Source organism: Phodopus roborovskii, unplaced genomic scaffold (genome assembly GCF_943737965.1).
Source record: "Phodopus roborovskii unplaced genomic scaffold, PHOROB, whole genome shotgun sequence".
NCBI classification, from domain to species: domain Eukaryota; kingdom Metazoa; phylum Chordata; class Mammalia; order Rodentia; family Cricetidae; genus Phodopus; species Phodopus roborovskii.
In genome coordinates, this window is record NW_026126602.1 from 5,265,564 (window position 1) to 5,286,253 (window position 20,690).

The 20,690-nt window shown below is 37.8% G+C and overlaps 1 protein-coding gene across 3 annotated transcripts in view; it reads right to left on the reverse strand.

Annotated features, from left to right (window-relative positions):
• The window catches only part of Acbd5 (acyl-CoA binding domain containing 5), a 35,757-nt gene that overhangs the window by 7,657 nt on the left and 7,410 nt on the right, over positions 1 to 20,690 (reverse strand). For 2 of the 3 annotated variants that reach the window (XM_051205589.1, XM_051205587.1), the window contains exons 3-12: positions 20,460 to 20,580; positions 18,261 to 18,333; positions 16,369 to 16,483; positions 16,103 to 16,135; positions 10,251 to 10,385; positions 7,422 to 7,619; positions 6,521 to 6,627; positions 4,661 to 4,883; positions 452 to 651; positions 69 to 110 (exon numbers count right to left, since the gene is read on the reverse strand). In XM_051205589.1, the coding sequence (XP_051061546.1) occupies positions 69 to 110; positions 452 to 651; positions 4,661 to 4,883; positions 6,521 to 6,627; positions 7,422 to 7,619; positions 10,251 to 10,385; positions 16,103 to 16,135; positions 16,369 to 16,483; positions 18,261 to 18,333; positions 20,460 to 20,580 (1,247 nt within the window). The remainder of the gene's footprint in view (positions 1 to 68; positions 111 to 451; positions 652 to 4,660; positions 4,884 to 6,520; positions 6,628 to 7,421; positions 7,620 to 10,250; positions 10,386 to 16,102; positions 16,136 to 16,368; positions 16,484 to 18,260; positions 18,334 to 20,459; positions 20,581 to 20,690) is intronic. The other variant, XM_051205588.1, reaches the window with a different exon arrangement.

The following is a 20,690-nucleotide window of genomic DNA, read 5'->3' on the forward strand; positions in this document are numbered from 1 at the left end:
ATTTCATATTAAATGACTTAAGTATTTCAAAAAATGTAAATGTACTATATAATTACTTAAACTCTTACCTGTGAGGAGGGCTGATTACTTGACTGCAGTGATAATTTTGCCTTTAAACACAAATGAAAAGTAACAACTTTGACAGAATGAAAAAAAAATGTGCAATTTTAGGAAGTTTTTATTTGTTTGTTTCTATTTTGAGAAAGGATGTCTACCCCAACCTGGCCCTACATCTGCCAATGCAGTTGAACTTGAACTTCTGATTTTTAGTCCCTACCTCCCCCTCCCTAATATAAGGATTACAGGTATAAGCCACCCATGTCATCACACCCCACAACCCCACACACACACACCTGGTATTTATGCAAATATCATCAACAGAGATTCCACACTGCTTTACAGAATCAAAAAGCAGAAAATACCAGTGAGACAGTGTGACTCAGCAGCTTACCTGAGAAGCAGTTAGAGTCTCCAGTTTATGAAGTCTCTGGAGGACACTCTGCATGTCCTCTTGCAGTCTAATGAGTACAAGGGCAATCTGCTCATTGAGGCTGCCTCTGGAACCCCGGTCTGAACCCCAGCGTTCTCCATCACCTCCACTGCCCACTTGTCGCCCCTGGGTTCCTTCACTCAAATGTGGCATTCTATGCCCTGTTGAGAGAGTAAAGTAAGTTAGCGATCATAAAGGTTTCTTTTTTAAATAAAAATAGTATATTATTCATTTTCCTTGTTAATTCCTTGATATATAAATAAAGTAAAAGCAATCAGGAAACATAAAATAAACCATTAGGATTAAAGGAATCAACATATAAACTTCTATATTAGGGGAAGACTGTACATAATTATTAGTATATGACAATGTTTATACAATTCATAAGGAAGATTCACATTCAGAGTAGATGTTTAAAAACTCTTTACTGGGGCTGGGGAGACGACTCAGAAGATAAGAGAACTTGTTGCTCTTGCAACAGACCTGGGTTTGGTTCCCAGCACTTGCATGGTAACTTAAAACCATTTATAACCCCAGTTCCAGGGAAACTGACACTATCTTGTAAAGGCTACAGGCAAGAGGCATGCACATGGTGCACATACATACATGCAGGCAAAACATTCATACACATAAAATAAATCTTTTTATAAAAATTTAAGCCCTCTTTATTGTAAAAATAATTAAAACTGCTTTAAAATATAACTCATTATAAAGTATTAAAAGTTACATTAAATAACTAAAATTTCCTTCTTGGTTTAAAAATATTTTAAGCTCATAAAAGGGTTTTCTAATTATAAACTGCATACTCCTTATACATATTAAATATCTAACTACTAAGATTTTTCTATATGGCTATTTCTTTTTATATGAATAGATTTAAAAATTGTCTTCATAATTATGTACAATTTTTAAGATCATATTACAAACATTTATCTCCATCATTGACTCTTATTCCAAAAACTTACATGGTTATATAAATTCCTTAATATGAACCATGAAGTAACTAACCCAATCATTTTGTACATCTGACTTAAGTGATTATAAATTTTTGCTAATATAAAAACCAGGTATGGTAGCACATGCTTGTAATCCTAGCACTTGGAAGGTAGATCCAAGAGAAGAAGAAACTCAGAGTCAGCTTGGGCTAGTTCAAGGCTAGCCTAGGATACATGTGACCCTATCTCAAAAAAAAAAAAAAAAAAAATAACACCAATTGTTTTAAGGCTGGGCGTGGTAGTATACTCCTTTAATCCCAGCACTTGTGAAGTAAAGGCAAGGAGGTCTCTGTGAGTTCAAAGCCAGTCTTGTCTAAATAGAGGGTTCCAGAACAGTCAGGGCTCTATAGGGAAATCTTGTCTCAAAAAAAAAAAAAAAAAAAAAAACCCACAAGTATTGTATGTATTTATGTGTTGTATGTGTGACTGTAAGATACAAATGAATGGATGTGTGTGTGCATCATGTAATATGTGTAAAAGTAAAGGGCAACTTTCAGAAACCAGTTTTTATCCCTCCACTGTGGGTTCCAGTGATTGAATTCAGGTCATCAGGTGTGTGCTGTAGCGAGTGATTTTACCAGCTCTTGGACTTCAGATTCACATTTTTGCTAATACAAATAATGTTGCAATGAATACCTTTGTATATAAACCCATCTCTAAATTTTTGTTGTGTCCTATGTTAGTAACTTTCCTGCAACAAAGCACCTGAGCAAAGCAAGGAAGGTTTGGTATGACTTCCAGTCAAGGCCAAGGCCATCATGGCAGGAATGGTATGGCAGCTGGGCATGGGGCTACTGGCCACACGGGTCTCAAGTGAAGAGGCAGAGCATGATGTGTACAAGTGCTCAGCTCAATTCCTACCCCAACTGACCCAATCTAAACATCCCTCCAAGGCATGCCCAGAGACTTATCTCCTAAGTGACTCTAAAGTCTTCAAGTTAGCAACCAGTATTAACCATCACACCTCCTTTAGGACAGATTCCAATAATTATTACTGGATCAAAAGATATTAAATTTGTCAAGGTTCTTAGTATAGCCAACTTATTTTTCAGAAAGCTAACAGACTTTTTGTTGTTTCTTGTGTTTGTCCTTTATATGTGCTCCCTCCCTCCTGCCCTACCTTCTCTCCCTGAATATGTGTGTGTGTGTGTGTGTGTGTGTGTGTGTGTGTTGGGGCTTGAGCCTATGTCTCACATGTATGAGACAAGCACTCTACCACTGAACTACATCCCTAGCACAGCTAATGGTTTTTATTACTGTGTATTTTTGCAGAAATGGAGTGTTACAAATCTTTCCTCATAACATAAGCCAAGGGATTTTTGCTTCTTGCCTTTCCTACACCTTGTTCAGAATTTGTGTAAGTAGGAGATCAAGTGTTAAAGCACACCCCAGTTAATCTGAGTTCTAGATACAGTTCTATTTATGATACAAGGAAAGAGCTACATCTAAAGTCAATGGACTGAATACTAGGAAACCAATCCAATCCCTTACTGATTTTCCTCTCTACTTTTATGCATTCAGTGTACAAATATTTCTACTAAATGCACAGATTCTACCTATAATTTTTCAATATTACAATGGTGCAAAAGTATACCCATATAACAACTGTGTTTTTCACCTGAAGTACAGTTTTGTTTTGTTTTTTTTAAGATTTATCTGTGTGTATGAGAGAGTGAGAAAGAAAGAGAATGTGCAAGCAGGTGCTCAAAGAGCCAGAGAGGGTGCTCAATTCCTGGGACTGTCGTTACCGGTAGTTGTAAGCCCTCTGATATGGATGCTGGGAACTGAACCCAGGTCCTTTGCAAGAGCAACAAATACTCTTAACCACCATCTCTCCATCTATCCATCTCTCCAGTCCATGAAATATAGTATATTGCTTTAATGGGCTTTTTGTTAGATGATTTTACCCAAGAGTAAGCCAATGCAAGTATTCTGAGTGTAGTAAAGGCAGTTAGGCTACATGCATATTCAACTTATGATATTCACAAATAATAAGGGATGTGCTGGGACATAACCATATTGAAAATTGAGACTATCCATACTTCGTCCAGATGGTTATTTCTCAATCCTTTTCCCTTTCCTTTCTCATTCAGTGGTGGGGACTGAACACAAGCTATGACAGAGATACACCTCTTGTTCTATGCTATAATATTTATTTATTTATTTATTTGTTTGTTTGTTTGTTTGTTTGTTCATTTATTTATTTATTTATTTGGGGCAGGGAACTTACTCTGCAAACCAGTTTGGTCTCAAACTCAGAGATCCATCTGCCTCTGCCTCTGCCTCTGCCTCTGCCTTTGGAGTGCTGAGATTAAAGGCCTATGCCATCACCAACAGCTCTCTATACTATAATTTTATGTATTCATTCTCTCTCATTCTTTTCTTTTCACAGTATCTTTATTTCATACCAAAAATAATTATAACAAATATATTTACTTTTTTTAAACACTCATATCTAGTCTACTCCCTACTCACATCACTATTCCTTTTTTATTATTGTTACATTTCTTTATTTATTTTGTGTCAGGTTAGAGGGCATGCTCATGCCAAGGAAGGGAACTGAAGGTCAGAGGACAACTTGTAGAAATCAGTTTTATTTCCTTCCACTCAGGGACTAAACCCAAGTTGTCAGCTTTGGCAGCAAGCACACTTAACCTGCTGCCACCAGCCCACATCACTATTGTCAATTATTTAGTGTTCAATGTTCCTTAGCTTTTATTGATTTGTCAGCTTTAAATGATCTCCATTAACCCAAATAAGGCAAAGATAAATAATTCTGACTTACACAGGGACTCAAAAGTGGCAGCACAGTTAGGGCAGTCACTGACGGTTGAGAGAGAAAAGCAAAGCATAAATGTGATTCCTTAGACATACTGCATAATAGGCTGCCAACGCGGCTCTGCAGGTAAAGACATGTACTGCCAAGCCTCATGGCCTGGGTGCCCTCTAATTTCCACATGCATGCCATTACACGTAGAGTACACACATAGACATAGACACACACAAGTTACTTTAGAAAACACTGCACAAATGATTAAAAAAACAAAGCCGGGCACTGCCACACCAATGCTTGGCAGCCAGAGGTAGAAGGATCACTAAAGAGCTAGGCCAGCGAGAGCTAGACAATGAGACTGCATCAGAAAGGAGGATGAGTGAGTGAAGGAGGAATACGCACCTCTCCCTCTTCTGGCGGTAGAGAAGTCCTCACCCTCTCCTCTCTTCTCACGGGGTGGTGCTCCGCTGCCACTTCTGCCATCTTCTCCTCCGTGCTTCACTTCACCACCTTTTCCCCCCACTGCTACCATTTTCCCAACACTTCCATTTCCAGGAGATATTTGAGCATCTTCACAAAATCCAGAGCTTTCCAAGTGGTGACTGGGATCGCCACCTAAGCAATACTGAAAGTGTCCATTGTTTGACATAAAGCTGTCTACTAAAGTCTACAAATTTAAAATGACAGTTAAAAGTTATAAATATAAATGATATAACAACTGTTTTCTAAAAGGGTCCTATCATGTTCCTGCTGAAAATATTTCTTTAAAATATTCTTCAGCTTGTACTCAGCTCCCCATATAGAGGAAATAATTGAGATATGCATGATTTTCTCGATGAGCAAAAAGTACGGTTTCCCAAGAGTCAATCAATCACTCAAGATATAAAGACATGCTTACCTTAGTTACTACACTTAACTCTAGGCAACTCTAGGCAAAGAGGATCCTTGCTCATAGCCTAAGGGAGTCAGAAAAGATTGTTGCTATATTGTCTGATAAGATTTATGAAAAACAGTATGTGGCAGATACTACAGAAGTCAATTGATAAATGCCTAACCCTTACTGGAATCAGGCAGAGGCTTAGCCAGGAAAGACTTCCAAAAAAAAAAAAAAATGATGGAACTTCAACTAAGAACAAATGAGAATGGGCCACACATGGTGGCGCGTGCCTTTAGTTCCAACACTCGGCAGAGGCAAGAAGATCTCTACGAGTTAGAGAACAGCCTGTTCTATTGAGTGAGCTCCAGGCCAGCCAAAGCTACACAATCAGCCCCTGATTCAAAACAAAATCAAAAAAGAACAAATGAATATGAGACAAATCAAAGACTTCATAATGACAATGAACCATCAATGTAGTTGGGATGGAAGATGTTTGAGGGCTTTCAACAGCATAATAATGGTCTTAAAAAACTGAACACAGAGAGTAAGAGAAAAAAAGCTCTGAGGACAAGACAGTTTGATAATCCATTAAGATAAAAACAGGAGATAAGGCTGTAGGAGAACAAAAAAATAATAAAATAATAAAAATATGGACACTGAGTGTTCAAACGCAGATCCTTTCTCTATACTTGTGCAGCAAGTGATCTTACTCACTAAATCATCCCCCATCCTTATTATACACTTTAATTTACACACAAACATAAAACTATAAATGTTTAAATCTCTTCAAGGTATTTTTATACCTTGTGTGTGTGTGTGTGTGTGTGTGTGTGTGTGTGTGTGTTCTTCAATGTGTTCATGGCTGTTATTTTAGCAGTGAGTGTCACAGCATACATGTGGTATTTAAAGGCCAACCACCTCAGATGTCTGTACTTGTTTTCTACCTGAAACAAGGTCTTCTGTCATTCATCACTACATACAGCAGCCTAGCTGGCCTGTGAACTTCTAGGAATTCTCCTGTCACCAGCTCCCAACTCACTATAGAAGCACTAAGATTACAAACATACTCCAGCCTTACACAGGTTCTGGGTATCTCAAGTCTGCAGGCTTGCAGAACAAGCACTTTGTCCTACAGAAGATATGTTTACAAAGCAATGTACAAGTTTATTAGCTACTAACAGAAGTTATGCACTCTCTCTCTCTCTCTCTCTCTCTCTCTCTATATATATATATATATATATATATATATTTGCATTTTGTTAGTTTTCATTAGCATACAAAGTAATGGGTTTCATTAAGGCATTTTTATGCATGAATATCATATTGTATTCTACAAACTTGATATACCACTGTGAAAATTTGTAATTGGAAAATGTCATCTTTACCTCTTCTTGTCCAAATTGCTCCATAGAATCACAATATACTTCACTGTCTGAATCACTTGTCAAATGATGAATTCCTGAAGCATCTTCACTGTGATCATCATTTGTATCTAAATATGAACAAATGTCCAGGCAGTATAATTATACTCTAAGATAGTAAAAACATATTTCATTCTATTTTTCACAACTCATCAGTACAATATTACACTCATTCTGACAAGGAAATCTGGCTTACCAAGTCACAGTACTTAGTATGCATCCCAGGCTAGCCTCAAATCCACAATGCTCCTGCCTCAGCTTCTGAAGTGCTGAGATTACAGGTATCCCCCCACTGGCTCCAGGTCAATAAATACATTATATAAACATATAATTATAGTGTGTATATTATAAATATATTATACACAGCATATAATATATAGTTAACTGAGAGGATTAAAGGTAGACTTAGGAGGTAAAAGCAGGAGAACCACTACCACTTCTAGGCCACCAGATCTATACAGAGCTGGGCCCTGATAAAACACTCCATGGTTGGGAAAGTAGGGGAGTTTACTGCCAAGCCTGACTACCTGAGTTCAATCCCCAGAACCCAAATGATGGGAAAATAGAGCCACCTCTATGGAGTTGTCCTCTGACCTCCATAGACCTACCACAGACTTACCATGGTACCCACACAACTACACACCATGAAAACATAAAAAAGAAACAAACATATGAAAGCATTCTGGCTCCATCTAATTCACTGTTTCAGAGTAACAAACCCTTATAGTAGTATTAACAACCCTAAGAAGACATTACTAAATAAGAGATTTTAAGTCCTAAACTATTCCTAAACATCTCTGAATTGTTTAAAGAATATTTTAGCTGTAGGAAAAAGGTCAGACAAAGAAGGAGTTGAGAACAATACCTTGGTTAACACAGACAACAGTGTTTCCAGCCTGCTCCAAGCTCTGATCTACAGGCTTTGCTTCTTCATTGCTTCTGCCGCTCGGGAACAAGTTGGTATGAACATCATTGTGTGTATCCGGAACAAAGCTATTCTTAAAGCCATTGGTAACGATGATTTCCAAATTCTTATCTGTTGATTTATTCACCATTTTCTTATCTTGGGAGGGAAAAAGGAGGTGAGATGCATAACCTAGTAACCAGGTATGGTTAGTCTTTAATTCTAGCACTCAAGAGGCAGAAGCAGGTAGATCTCTATGAATTTGAGGTCTACATAGAGAATACCAGGTCAGGGCTACACTAAAAGACCCTATCTCACAAAAAAAAAAAAAAAAAAAAAAAAAAAACATCTAGACTCTCTATAGTCAATCCCAATCACCACAATCCTTTAAAAGGGCTTCCTATCTGGATAGGAGAAATGTGTGGATCCCCAAATCCTTTAAAAACATCACCATCTTGGACTGCAGAGATAGCCCAGCAGTTATAATCTTCCTGTTCTTCAGAGGACTCATGTTCTCTCCCCAGCACCCATGAGGATCAGACTTACACCTGCCTAGAGTTTAAGCTCTAGAGAAGCTGATATCCTGTTCTGCCTCTACAGGCATCAATATGCTCACACAGATTCACACATAAACAAAACAAATCTAAAAGTAAAAAAGGATTTAAAATAATATCTAGTTCTTTTTTTGTTTTGGGGTTTTGTTTTGTTTTCTTGTTTGTTTATTTTTTGTTGTTTTGTCAAGACAGGGTCTCACTATATAACTCTACTCTCAGATTGACCTATCTCTGCCTCTGCCTCTGCCTCTGCCTCACAAATACTGAAATTAAACATGTCCACCACCACAACAAACCATGCATTTTGTTTTTATGAAAAAGGGTCTCACTGTATGGCTTTAAATGGCTTACTATTAACTTTGTAATTGAGGCTGGGATCGAACTCATTGCAATCCTGCTGCCTCAGCCTCCTGCCTGTATGGGAACATCAACAAACCTGTCTCTAAACATAATCTCTTGAGCTAGAGTTATGTATCTCAACAAGTTAATGCACTTGCTGTAAAGTCTGATGATCTGAGTTCAGTTTCCAGGTTACACATGATGTAAGGAGAGATCTGACCCCCAAAGTTTTGATTGCCATATGTGCACTGGGACACACAAACACCCTCCTACACATGTGTGTGTCTGCATACACATACACAATAAATAAACAAATAAATAATGAACATGTTTTAAAAAAGTGGGTGGGGGCACATACAGCATATCCCCTTTATCCTAACACTTAAGAGGCAGAAGCAGGCCAGCCTCTGTGAATTTGAGGCCTGATCTACATACCAAGTTTCTGGACAACCATGACTATACAGAGATAACCTGTCTCTAAAAACAAAAAATAAAAAATTTAAATCTATTTTTTATTTTATTTTTAAGTGTTGGGTGTTTTGCCAACATGTATGTCTGTATACCACATGCATGCTCAGTGTCCTAGTAGGCCACGAGAGGGCATTAGATCCCCTGAAAATGGAGTTCAGGTGGCTGTGAGTTGCCATGTGAGTGCTGGGAATTGAACCCAGGTCCTCCAGAAAAGCAGCCAGTGCTCCTAACTGCTAAGCCACCTCTCCATCCCCTAAAATAATGTCCTAATGTTTTCACATTATCTCAAGACAAACTGCTCTAGAAACCTAGAAAGGAAGAGGCTTGCCAGACTAGTAAACTGATCAATAAAGAACAGAGTGCAGAAGCAAAGCTAAGTTGTGCAATTTCATGCCTCTTTCCTTTCCAGAATTGGAATGACTTGTCCTTTTACTAACAGGGCACCAGAATGTGGTGCCCCATGATTCCAATACTCCTTCATCAAAATGTATGCCTGAGGTGATCCCAACACTCAAGAGAACAGATCAGAATTGTTAAAATTGAGGTTACCCCTGAGCTACATAGAGAAACTCAGTCTCAAAATACTAAGAGCTGAGTGAATAGCTCATGTTTGTGCAGCATGTGTCAGGTCTTGGATTCAATCCTCAGGAAGTAAAGTTTATGCCTGCTTTCTATTTTCTATGTTAATTCTATTTTTTATAAAATGCTAAAAAATTTAGTACGCATGCATATAACCACACTGGAAATAACACCTTAAAATAATACAAACATGAGGCTAGGGAAATAGATAAGTTGTTAGAGTATTTGTGTGACATTAATGAAGCCCTGGCCTTAAATGCCAACAACACATAAACTGAGCATAGTAGCAGGAGGATCAGAAGTTCAGGTCATCCCCAGCTAAAGAGCATATTCAAGGCCAGCCAGGGACAACTAAAGCATTATTTCCCAAAAATTAAAATTAAGACATTGTATAAAAAAGGCTGGAGAGATGGCAGCAGTTAAGAGCACTGGCTGATCTTCCAGAGGACCTGGGTTCTATTCCCTACACCCATACAACAGCTCACAACTATCTGTAATTCTAGTTCCAAAGGATTTAATGCCCTTTTCTGGCCTCTGAGGACACTACATGTACCATAGTACACAGACATATATGCAGACAAAACACCCATATACATAATAAAGTAATGCCCCTTTTTAAAATAGCATAATATATTATATTCTGCACTTATTTGTCCACCCTCAACTAATACCTATTTCATTAATAAGTGTAGCTGTCTGCATATTCCATAGTAGAGCATTTTGTGATCTACTGAAAACCTTGATATACAATCAATATCTTAAATGCCACCACACATATTAATATACAAAAATAAATAAATTAAATCAGCTCAAATGTTCTCATGTCTATTAGTTATCCAAGCCTTACCACTGCTGTCACTCTGCTCTGCGCCTTTTAGTTCTTCTGGGGCCTCTTCTTCCTCAGACTCAGCCCCACTATCACTGCTCTCAGTCTTCCCATTAACAGCTTTGGCATTTGAAGAGATCAGAACATTGCCAAGATCTACAACATGACAGGAAAAAGCTAAATCAGTAATGCGCTAATACACCTTAATGCTTGAATTTACAAAACAAAACCAGTTAAGAGCACTGGCTGCTCTTCCAAGGGACCTAGGTTCAGTTTTAGCACCTACATGGTAGCTTATAACTGTCTATAACTCCAGTTCCACATAAACACATAAAATATAAATATTAAAAATATAATGTTATTATTTTACTCATTTATGACTACACAAATTACTTCAATTGCCAGTTTACAACAAAAATGATAATGCTGTCTGGTGCTGCTGGAAGTTGTCTAGAGGCCAGTGGCAAAGAGCTGAGGGCCCTAGGGCAGATCAGTCATGTCACACAAACAAATTTACTATTTGGTCAATACGATGATGCAGATTTCAAGTACTGGCATGTCATGTTGCCCAAGGGCATAGCCAAGCTGGTCCCTAAAACTCATTTGATGTCTGAATCTGAATGGAGAAATCTTGGCATTCAGCAGAGTCAGGGATGGGTCCATTATATGATCCATGAACCAGAACCTCACATTTTACTATTCCGGCAGCCACTACCCAAGAAGCCAAAGAAATGAAGCTGTTGAACCACCTTTCAGCCTCAAGCTTTACACAACTGTCCTTCCTTCCTACCATCTTTCTGAAAGCATAATTATGTTGCTTTCTTATTTTTCACTTTGAAATTTAAAGGATGTCCATTCAGTATAGTTTGAATATGCTGGTACCTGTTTTGCTTCTTGAGCTGAGCCACCAATGTCACAACCTGTCAGATGAGTGTGACCTCAAAGACCTAGTGTGCTCTGTATCCAGCAGACCATACTTGCCATCTCTCTGAAGCACATGAAAATCAGATCATGGCTGTTACAGGGATGATGTGAATTTGCCATTGCAGTTTTTACTATTGGGTATTGTATTTATGGTGACTTATGGATTTATGTTTCAATGTATTGGAAACTTTCCATTTTATTTGATAAATCTCTTCCATGTTACAATCCTTGATAAAAAGGAAGTTTTTATAACCTAAAAAATAAAAATGATAATGCTATCTGAACTATCATTTCTGAAACCAAAGGAGAACTAATTTTGAAGTTAGCATTAATCAAAAAAATAAGCTTGAACATAAATGACCTTCATACTTAGTAAATGAAAAACAATTTTCACCAGGAGATGGTGGTGCATATCTGTAATCCCAGCACCTGGGAGGCAGAGACAGGTGAATCTCTGTGAGTTCGAGGCCAGTCTGGTCTACGGAGTGAGTTCCAGGACAGCAGGACAGGCTCCAAAGCTAGAAAGAAAGCCTGTCTTGAAAAACCGAAATCGAAAAAAGAAAAAAGAAAAGAAAAACTATTTGCTAGCTGCCAAAAACATCAATATATTTTAACCCTACTGGCAGTCTCCCTGCTCTCCTTCGAAAAAAGAAAAAAGAAAAGAAAAACTATTTGCTAGCTGCCAAAAACATCAATATATTTTAACCCTACCGGCAGTCTCTCTGCTCTCCTTGATAATATAGTTGGGCTCCATTGAAATTGTTGAGATAAAGCCTCACACTACAGCCCTGGCTGGCTTAGAACTCACTATGTAGATCAGACTGGACTCAAACCTGCAGCAAGTTTCTTGCCTCTGCTTCTAAAGTGCTGGAATTACAGGCATATACCACCATTCCCGCCTGATTTCTTCCCATTAGATATAGAATGCTACATGAATCAGTATTATCATCCTGGCATAGAAGCCATGATAATCACTTCATTATTCAATTTCAGCATTCATGCTGCCAAATAGGCACTATTTAAATTTTTAATTTTTTTTTAATTATCTTTAGGGTCTGGGGTATACAGCCTAATTTTTATGTATTGATAATGTAGATGGTAGATTGATAGACAGGCAGGCAGACAGACAGACAAATAGGCAGGCAGACTGGCTGACTGACTTACTACTTTTGGGGATGAGTTTCAAGACAGGATTTCTCTGTGCAGTCCTGGCTATCCTAGAACTCACTTTGTAGACTAGACTGACCTCGAACTCAAGAGATTTACCTGCCTCTGCCTCCTGAGTGCAGGGATTAAAGGTGTACAACAACACTGCCAGTGATATAAACTTTTTTAAACATCAATTTTATCACCTAAAGAAGAAAATTGTATTGGCCAAAGTTTACCCTATGAGAAGACACAAACTGCAATGTGCTGAACAATCAACCGAGATCTAATTAGGGTACAAAGCTGGAATTAGTAGTTTTAGAGTGATCTAAATTTGTCCATATCCATAAGGGTCTCATGTATTACCACTGCTGTTGAATTCTGGACCGCATTTTGAAAAACAACAGTGACTACTGTCTGCATAGTCTTTAATAGCATACTAATGAACACTAAAAGAAGGTAGAAAGGGCTAGGTGTTACCCCAGGAGGCTGAGGCAAGAGGAATCTTGAGTTCAGGTCAGCATAGTCTATATACTGAATCCTGTCAAAAATCAAATGAAACAACAATAAAAACAAAAACAAAAAAGCAGAAAAAGAGAAGTGATCTTTTACCATAAACTTTTTGGCTTTTTCTTACAAAAAAAAAAATCTACTTTGGCACCAGCAATATGTCTCAGTGGGTAGAGGTGTCTGACACAACCTTGATCTGAGTTTAACTCAATTCTCAGGAACCATAGGATGGAAAAAAGCCAACTCCTGCAAACTACCCTCTGACTTCCACAATCACACTGGGGCATGTACATATGCATGCACACACGCGCACAGATACAGAACCTAACTTTAAAAATCATCAAAATATCCAGGCAGTGGTGACGGGAGGCAGAGAGGCAGGTGGTACTCTGTAAATTCAAGGCCAGCCTGGTCTACAAAGTAAGTTCCAGGACAGCCAGGGCTATTACACAGAGAAAACCTGTCTGAAAAAAAAATCATTAAAAAGAAAAAGATCCAATTACATTAAATTCCAAAATACCCATACACCTTTAACAGTGAAACCTACATTCTTAAAATTTAAATCTACCTAACCAAAAAAAAAAAAAAAAAAAAAAAGACTAAAACTTCAAGTCTATTTTCTATTAGAGAATCATGACATCTCCATAGTTTGTTTTTTTGGTTCTAAGAATCAGACTATGAGTGTTACCCATGGTAAGCAAATATTCTAATAATAATGGTCATTCCTAGTCCTAAAGTATTGTATTACATACCAAAGGGTTTTTGTCTAGGACCTTGTGTATGCTAAGCATGAGGGCAGAATTTTTTTGATTTTTAAAAGAACAAGAAAAAAATAAAAACAAGTACATACACACATAAAAGAAACTCACACCCATGAACATCTTTATCAAATGTAACAAGAACCTTCACCAAACAGACATTTGCAACAAAACCACTTGACAGCAGAAAATATAACATCAATGCAGTTATGTGATAATGAACACTATTCAACATCCAAACATCTATGTAAAATTCCATATCAATATACTAAATGGCAAAAGTCACATGATTACCATATTATAAAAATGGTGAAGAAAAATGGTTAAAAAAAAAAAAACAGAGCTTCTTTAACCTCATAAAGAACAAAAGACTCCTAAGAGGCTGAGAGACCAGAATGCAGTTGATAGCACTGGCTGCTTAAGATCTAGACTCCATGCCCAGCACCCACATACATGTTTGCTCACAATCATCCATACTGCAGTCCTCCGGGATCTGATGCCCTCTTCTGACCTCCCCAGGCACTAGGCACACAAGTGGTACACAGGCATACATGCAAACAAAACACCCATACACATAAAATACAAATAAATCTTTTTACAAAATGATCTAGGAGCTGGAGAGATGGTCATTGGTTTAGAACACTGTCTATTCTTCAAGAGGACCTGGGCACAATTCCCAGGACCCACAAAGTAGCTCACAAACCATGTTTAACTCCAGTTCCAGGAGACCTGATGCCCTCTTCTGACCTCCTACAAGTGATGCATAAACACATCTGCAGACAAAATCACCACACACATAAAAAAATAAAATAATTCTTTAAAATAATCTGTTATATATGGCATGCTCAAATGTACAGAAAATTTCTGAATACCAACAACAACAAATGCCTGGGCTACACAGTGAGTTCTAGACCAACCAGGCCTACAGTGAGGCCCCATCTTACAAAACATAAAAATTGCAGTATCTAACAAGCAGTGGTGATATACACCTTTAATCCCAGCATTCAGGAGACAGAAGTAGGCGGATCTCTATCTGTGAGTTCAAGGACAGCCTGGTCCAGAGGGAGTCCTAGGACAGCCAGGGCTACACAGAGAAACCCTGTCTGAAAAACAAAAACAAAAACAAAAAAATTCCAGTACTCAGGAAGTGGAAGAAAGAAGATAACTGTTCCAGATCAGTCTCCTCTACAAAGAAAGTTTTGGGCCAACCAGGACTATATATAACAAGATCCTGTGAAAGAAAGTGAGAAAGAAAGAAGGAAATAAGCAAGCAAGCAGCCAGGCATGATTGCACAATTTCCATAACCCAACAACTTGAAAGGTAGAAACAGTAACCCAGGGTTCAAGGCCATCCTCATCTACATAATGAGTTTAAAACCAGTGCTGTCAACATGAAACTGTTTCTAAATAAACAAATATTTTAAAAATAAGCTGGAAAGACATTTGCTTAATAGTATTAATAATGTATTTCATAAAGCAAAAGCATTTATTAGAACAAAACTGGCCAGTGCGATGACTCAGTAAGTAAAGGCACTTGCTACCAAGCCTGAGGACTTGAATTTCAGCCCCAGGACTCACATGGTAAAGATAACTGAGTCCCACAATTTTCTCTCTGACCTTTATTCTCAGCACTATGGCATGAGTGCACTCAGTAATTTTTTTTAATTCAATTAAGAATAAACAAGGTGTGTGGTACTGTTGCACACCTTTAATCACAGCACTTGGGAGACAGAGGCAGGCAGATCTCCAAGTTCGTGGCCAGCCTGGTCTACAGAGCAAGCTCAAGAGCAGCCAGGTACCAAAAGAAACCATGTCTTGAAAATAAACAAAAACAAAACAGAAAAATGAACAAGCACAAAAAACTATCAATTCTTCTTTGCAATATAAAAGTAAACTACTTGGCACATTAAAACAGAGTTTAATAATATTTTAGTATCCCATACAATGTGTTTGCTTTAAATAACAATTCATAAATGTATGTTCTATTTATTTGTGAAGAATTACTTTTTCCTTAAACTTTTTTATTGTTTATTTTTCTATTAATATTTTTAAATATTTCACTTTATTTTCTATTTGGGTGTTTTGCCTGAATGTATGCCTGTGCACTACTTGCATGCCTGGTACTCACAGAGGTCAGAAGAGAGCGTGAGATCCTCTAGAACTGGAGTTGAAGGTGGCTGTGAGCCACCATGTTGATGCTAGGGGAACTGAACCCAGCACCTCCAGAAGAGCAGCCAGTGCTCTTAACCACTGAACCATCTTTCCAGCCCCATTACTTATTTTTACTTCTGTATTTGAAGGTATATGAGTATATTCCATGTGTGTGCAGGTAACCACAAAGCCAAGAAAGCATCTTATGATAGCTTAGAGCTGGAGTAATAGGCAGTTGTGAGCTGCCTGACATAGGTACTAGGAATCATACCAGCTCTGGAAGAGCAAGAAGCAGCCAGTGCTCTTAACCACTGAGCCATCACTCCGGTCCCATTGCCCTATCAATTTTAAACAGGCATTTTACATGGATTTCATTATTCCTACCTTCTAAGTATTTGGAGATTTTCTCCAATCGGACTTGCATGTGAAAGTAAAAGAGAAAATTAGACACATAGGTATTAATGGTTGCATAATATATCAGTTGCTGAGTTAAGAAAAAGAAAATGAAAGAAAAAAAGTAAAACAGTGCTGACATGCCTGTAACCCCAGAACATGAGGGATTGAGACAGGAAGATGGTGAGTTAGAGGCCAGTCTGGCCCAAGCTTGTATACAAGACTCTGTGTCTTGAAAAGAAACAAGATTGCCCAACCTGAGGTCAAGTCAGTACTCTTGCCACTCTTTTTGTCTTCTACAATTTCATAAAATGGACCTATAACATGCAGCAGTTCTTCAACTTTCTCAGTCATGGGCATCGTTTCCAGAATCTGTAATTAAGAGAAAGAAATACTGTAAAATCACAAACTATTAACTTGGTCTGTATTTGAACAAAATGTACTATTTCCAGTTTGTTGATAATGTTTAGATTTGAAGCTTATTAGCAGACTCTCCAAAGGGACTACATTAATAATGCACATAAATTAAATTTTTTCAAATATACTAAAGATACATATACCAAAGATCTAAAAGTACTCCTGGAGCTGTTAAAGAGAACTTGATATTCTCAAAGAAGACCCAGATTAGGTTCCCAGCACCCATATGGGGGCTCACAACCATCTGCAACTCATGACCTGTGAAGGCTCCTATATGCATGTGGTCCACATATACTCAGGCACATACACATAAATTAAAATTACTTTACTTTAAAATATTTTCATGCAAGACTATTTTATGAGGGCTTCATAGATAATCTTTAAGTTGTCCATTAAAAGCTGGAGTTTATTAAAAAACAGAAAACAGTAGAGCTTCCACAGGGCTGGGATTAAAGGGTGTTTGACCATGTCCTGAGGAGACATGGTCTTAGCACTGCAGCCCAGGCTGGCCTCAACTCCTAACAATACTCACGCTTTAGAGTCCAGATTGCTGAAATTACAAACACAAATCACCATTCCCAGTTCCCTTTCTTACTTTAAACTGTAGCTAAATCATTACTTAATAAAACTAGATAGGGAAAAATGGATAAGTATCAATGTCAGTTCAACTCTAATATTGCATTATAGAAATGTATCCTGAACATTTCTAAACACTATTTGTGGTTAAGAAAGAGGCTGGTAAGATGGCTCAGTGGACAGGCAGTAGTAGCACACGCCTTTAATCCCAGAATTCCAGAGGCAGAGGCAGGCAGATCTCTGTGAGTTTGAGCAGCTTGGTCTACAGAGTGAGTGTTAGGACAGCCTGAGCTGTTATACACAGAGAAACCTTATCTCAAAAATAAATAAATAAATGAAAGATGGCTCAGTGAGTAAAGGCCAGACAACCTGAGTTCAACCCTTAAAACCCACACAGGGGAAGCAGAGAACCAAGTCCTACACCAGTCTTCTGAATGTCATCCATGACACCATGACACAGACATAAATAACTCTGTGTAACTTTTTAAAAAGAAATAATTATCAAAGCACAATGCCTTTTAATTCTCTGCTTTTGAAGGACTCCTTTGTTTCTGTGCCACTGAAATAGATAACAGCCAAAAAAATTTACTGCCCTCTGTTCCAAAGGCCACTAAACAAAAGTTGTGAAAATGTAACAAAGGGCACAGCAAAGAGTAGCATAGGCAATACTAAAAAGAAAACAGCAAAATATCATTCTGAATTTTCCAAATAAAAATAATTAAAAATCCTCTAGAAGGTGGGGAGACTAATTCGCTTATTACATATTTCCTTTATGTTCAAAAGGAATTTCTTTATGATCATCAGACAAGGCTATGCATGTATGTAGTCAGTCAGTATGGTTGGCTTGCATGCATGAGGCCAAGGGGGTATATCTCCAAAACCACATAAAACTGGGCTGCATGGGGCCTGTCCATAATTGCAGCACTCAGAAAGCACAGGGATCTGCCACAGATTAACTCTGAGGCTGCTAAAGCTACATTAAGACCTTGTCTCAAAAACAAAACAAAACATTAAATTAGAGGTGCTGGACACACAGTTCAATAGTTGAGTAGTTGAATAACATGGGTTCAACCACAACTACTGTCACACACACACACAAAGGATATTTAAGCTGTTTTGACTATTTTTATTCTTTACTGTGAATTATATTCTCTACCTTTTTCATTTCTTCAACATATGCAATCATGGCTTCTTCTTTAGTCATATCACCCAATGAACTCCAGGCATCCCTAGAAATGAAAATATAAAAGTAATAACAAAAAGATACTTGATTTTTGAGCTAGGCATGCTAGCTCAAGCCTGAACCCATTAAATAATAAAGTTATGCTAAATACAGGAAAATGGATACAACTAGAGAAAATCATATGAAATGAATTAAAACAATCTCAGGAAGACAAACATCATGTTTTCTCTCATAAAAGCATGTCTGTACTGATGACATGAAAGTGAAACAGAGAAACCCTGAGTAGACTAATGGGGGAGGAGAGAGATGAAAGAGGGAGGAGAAAGGGGAGGTAGCAGAATATGGGAGGAATGTGCTCAAAGTATATTGCATGCAAATAGCCTTATGTCCCCTTTTATGATAACTTTTGAACATATAATATAAGAGTATTTTAAACATTAAGCATTCAACCCATTCACATATATGTAGGCCACAGAAGACTATAAACTATTCATAAATATTTCCTAAGGACCCTTTAAAGGTTTTCAAGGACTTTTTAAAAATTTGCATGAATGCATGTTTGTTTGCAGAAGCTTATGTATGTGCAGGAACTCACAGAAGCCAGAAGAGGTTGTTGGATTCCCTGGAACAGGAGTTCCAAGCAGTTGTGAGCCACTATATGGGTGCTGGGAACTAAACCTAGGTCCTCTGCAAAAGTAAATACATTTAACCACTGACCCACGTCTCCAGCCCAAAAGATCTAGTTTATATTTTATTTTTTGTGTATATGTGAGCCTGAATATATGTATGTTGTGCCATTTGCATGCAACTGCCCTGGCAGAAGGCTTCATATCCCCTGGAACTGGAGTCACAGGCAGTTGTGAGATACAAAGTGTGGGTGGTAGGAACCAAAACCAAGGCTTCTGCAAGAGTACCAAGTGCTTTTAACCACTGAGCCAACTCTCTCCAGCCTCAAAAAAGAATAGTACCAGTAGTAAATAGTTTAGAAGACTATAAGAACTGTGAAAGTCATGTTGCACATAAGTAGAAATCCTGGTTAAAATATTTCCACTAATTTAAATGTATAACTAATTTATATACTAGAAATAAAGATGGAATAGGACTGAGGATGTAGAGCAGTTGGTAAAAGTATTTGCCTAGCATGCACAAGGCCCTGGGGTCAATCCCTAGAATGGAATAAACTAGGTATCGTAGTTCATGCTGTAATATTGCCTATAACCTCAATACTAGGAAGGCAGAGAGAGCCAAAGTTCAAGGCTACATATGAGTTTTAGGATGAGAGTGTCTCAAAAAATAACACAAATCCCCTCATCATACATTTTTTTAAAGCAGCTAACTGCCAAAGGTCATCTCTAGAGTAAAAAAATTAACTTCCATCTGTGAATCCAGTGACTTCATTATTTTAAAAACATGATGCACTAATTATCATACTCCATTGATAAAGTCAGGATTTTATAAATCTGCAGTAGTAAACATATCAGCTGCTCACAAGTATTAGTCAATTCAGAAAATGATAAAATGCCTAGATATCTCATGACTCTTACCTATAACATTAGAAACCAATATTCTATTCAAGTACAAGTGGGTCAGGAGTCATCTTAGACCAAAGTTAATATAGCAGTCCCTGAGTCATGCCTAGTTACACATTACCTTAAAGTCTCAAAGCAAACAACTCACTTCACAAGCAAAAGCCACTATTTTCTTTGGCAGTTCAAAGAGATACGGATGTTTGTTTTTTTTTTTTTTTTTTTTTTTTTTTTTTGATAAATGATCTCAGATAGCAAAGGTTGACCTCATACTCACTATGTAGCCAAAGATAGCCTTGAATTCCTGATCCTCCTGCCTCTATTAGAATTACTGAGTTGTACTACCAACAGCAAACTTGTTCATTTAATATGGAGGGATTGGTCTAGGAGTGATGGGAGAAACCTCCACAAAAGGAAAGGAAGACTAAATGCAAACATTTTCTATCTGTAATGTACCTATCCACAGCATTGCTGTCTTCCTAGCTTCCCCAAGATTTTCCTAATTATGTAAAGTGTATTAAGGACACTTAAAGAATAAAATTTTCAGCAATACCTAGGAGGCTTTATGCACAAAACACATAAGTAACAGCTGTGTAATTAATTGACTAATATGAAAATGCTTCCTTAGCTCTGTAAATGAAATTACCATTTATATCTTCCAATGGGGTCCCAGAATCCAGGCCTTGAAAGTTTACAGGGTCCTTCAGTTGCCTGTTTGTAAAAGCTATAGAACTTGAGCATCATTTCGTTGGTTGGCTGGAATGATCCTATGGAAAACAAACATTAATACAGACCATGTGGGACTGCAACTCATAAAGTGAAGCTGTATATTAGTTAGCTGAGCCAGACCACCCTAGTAGTGGCTTCTTGTTTGCTT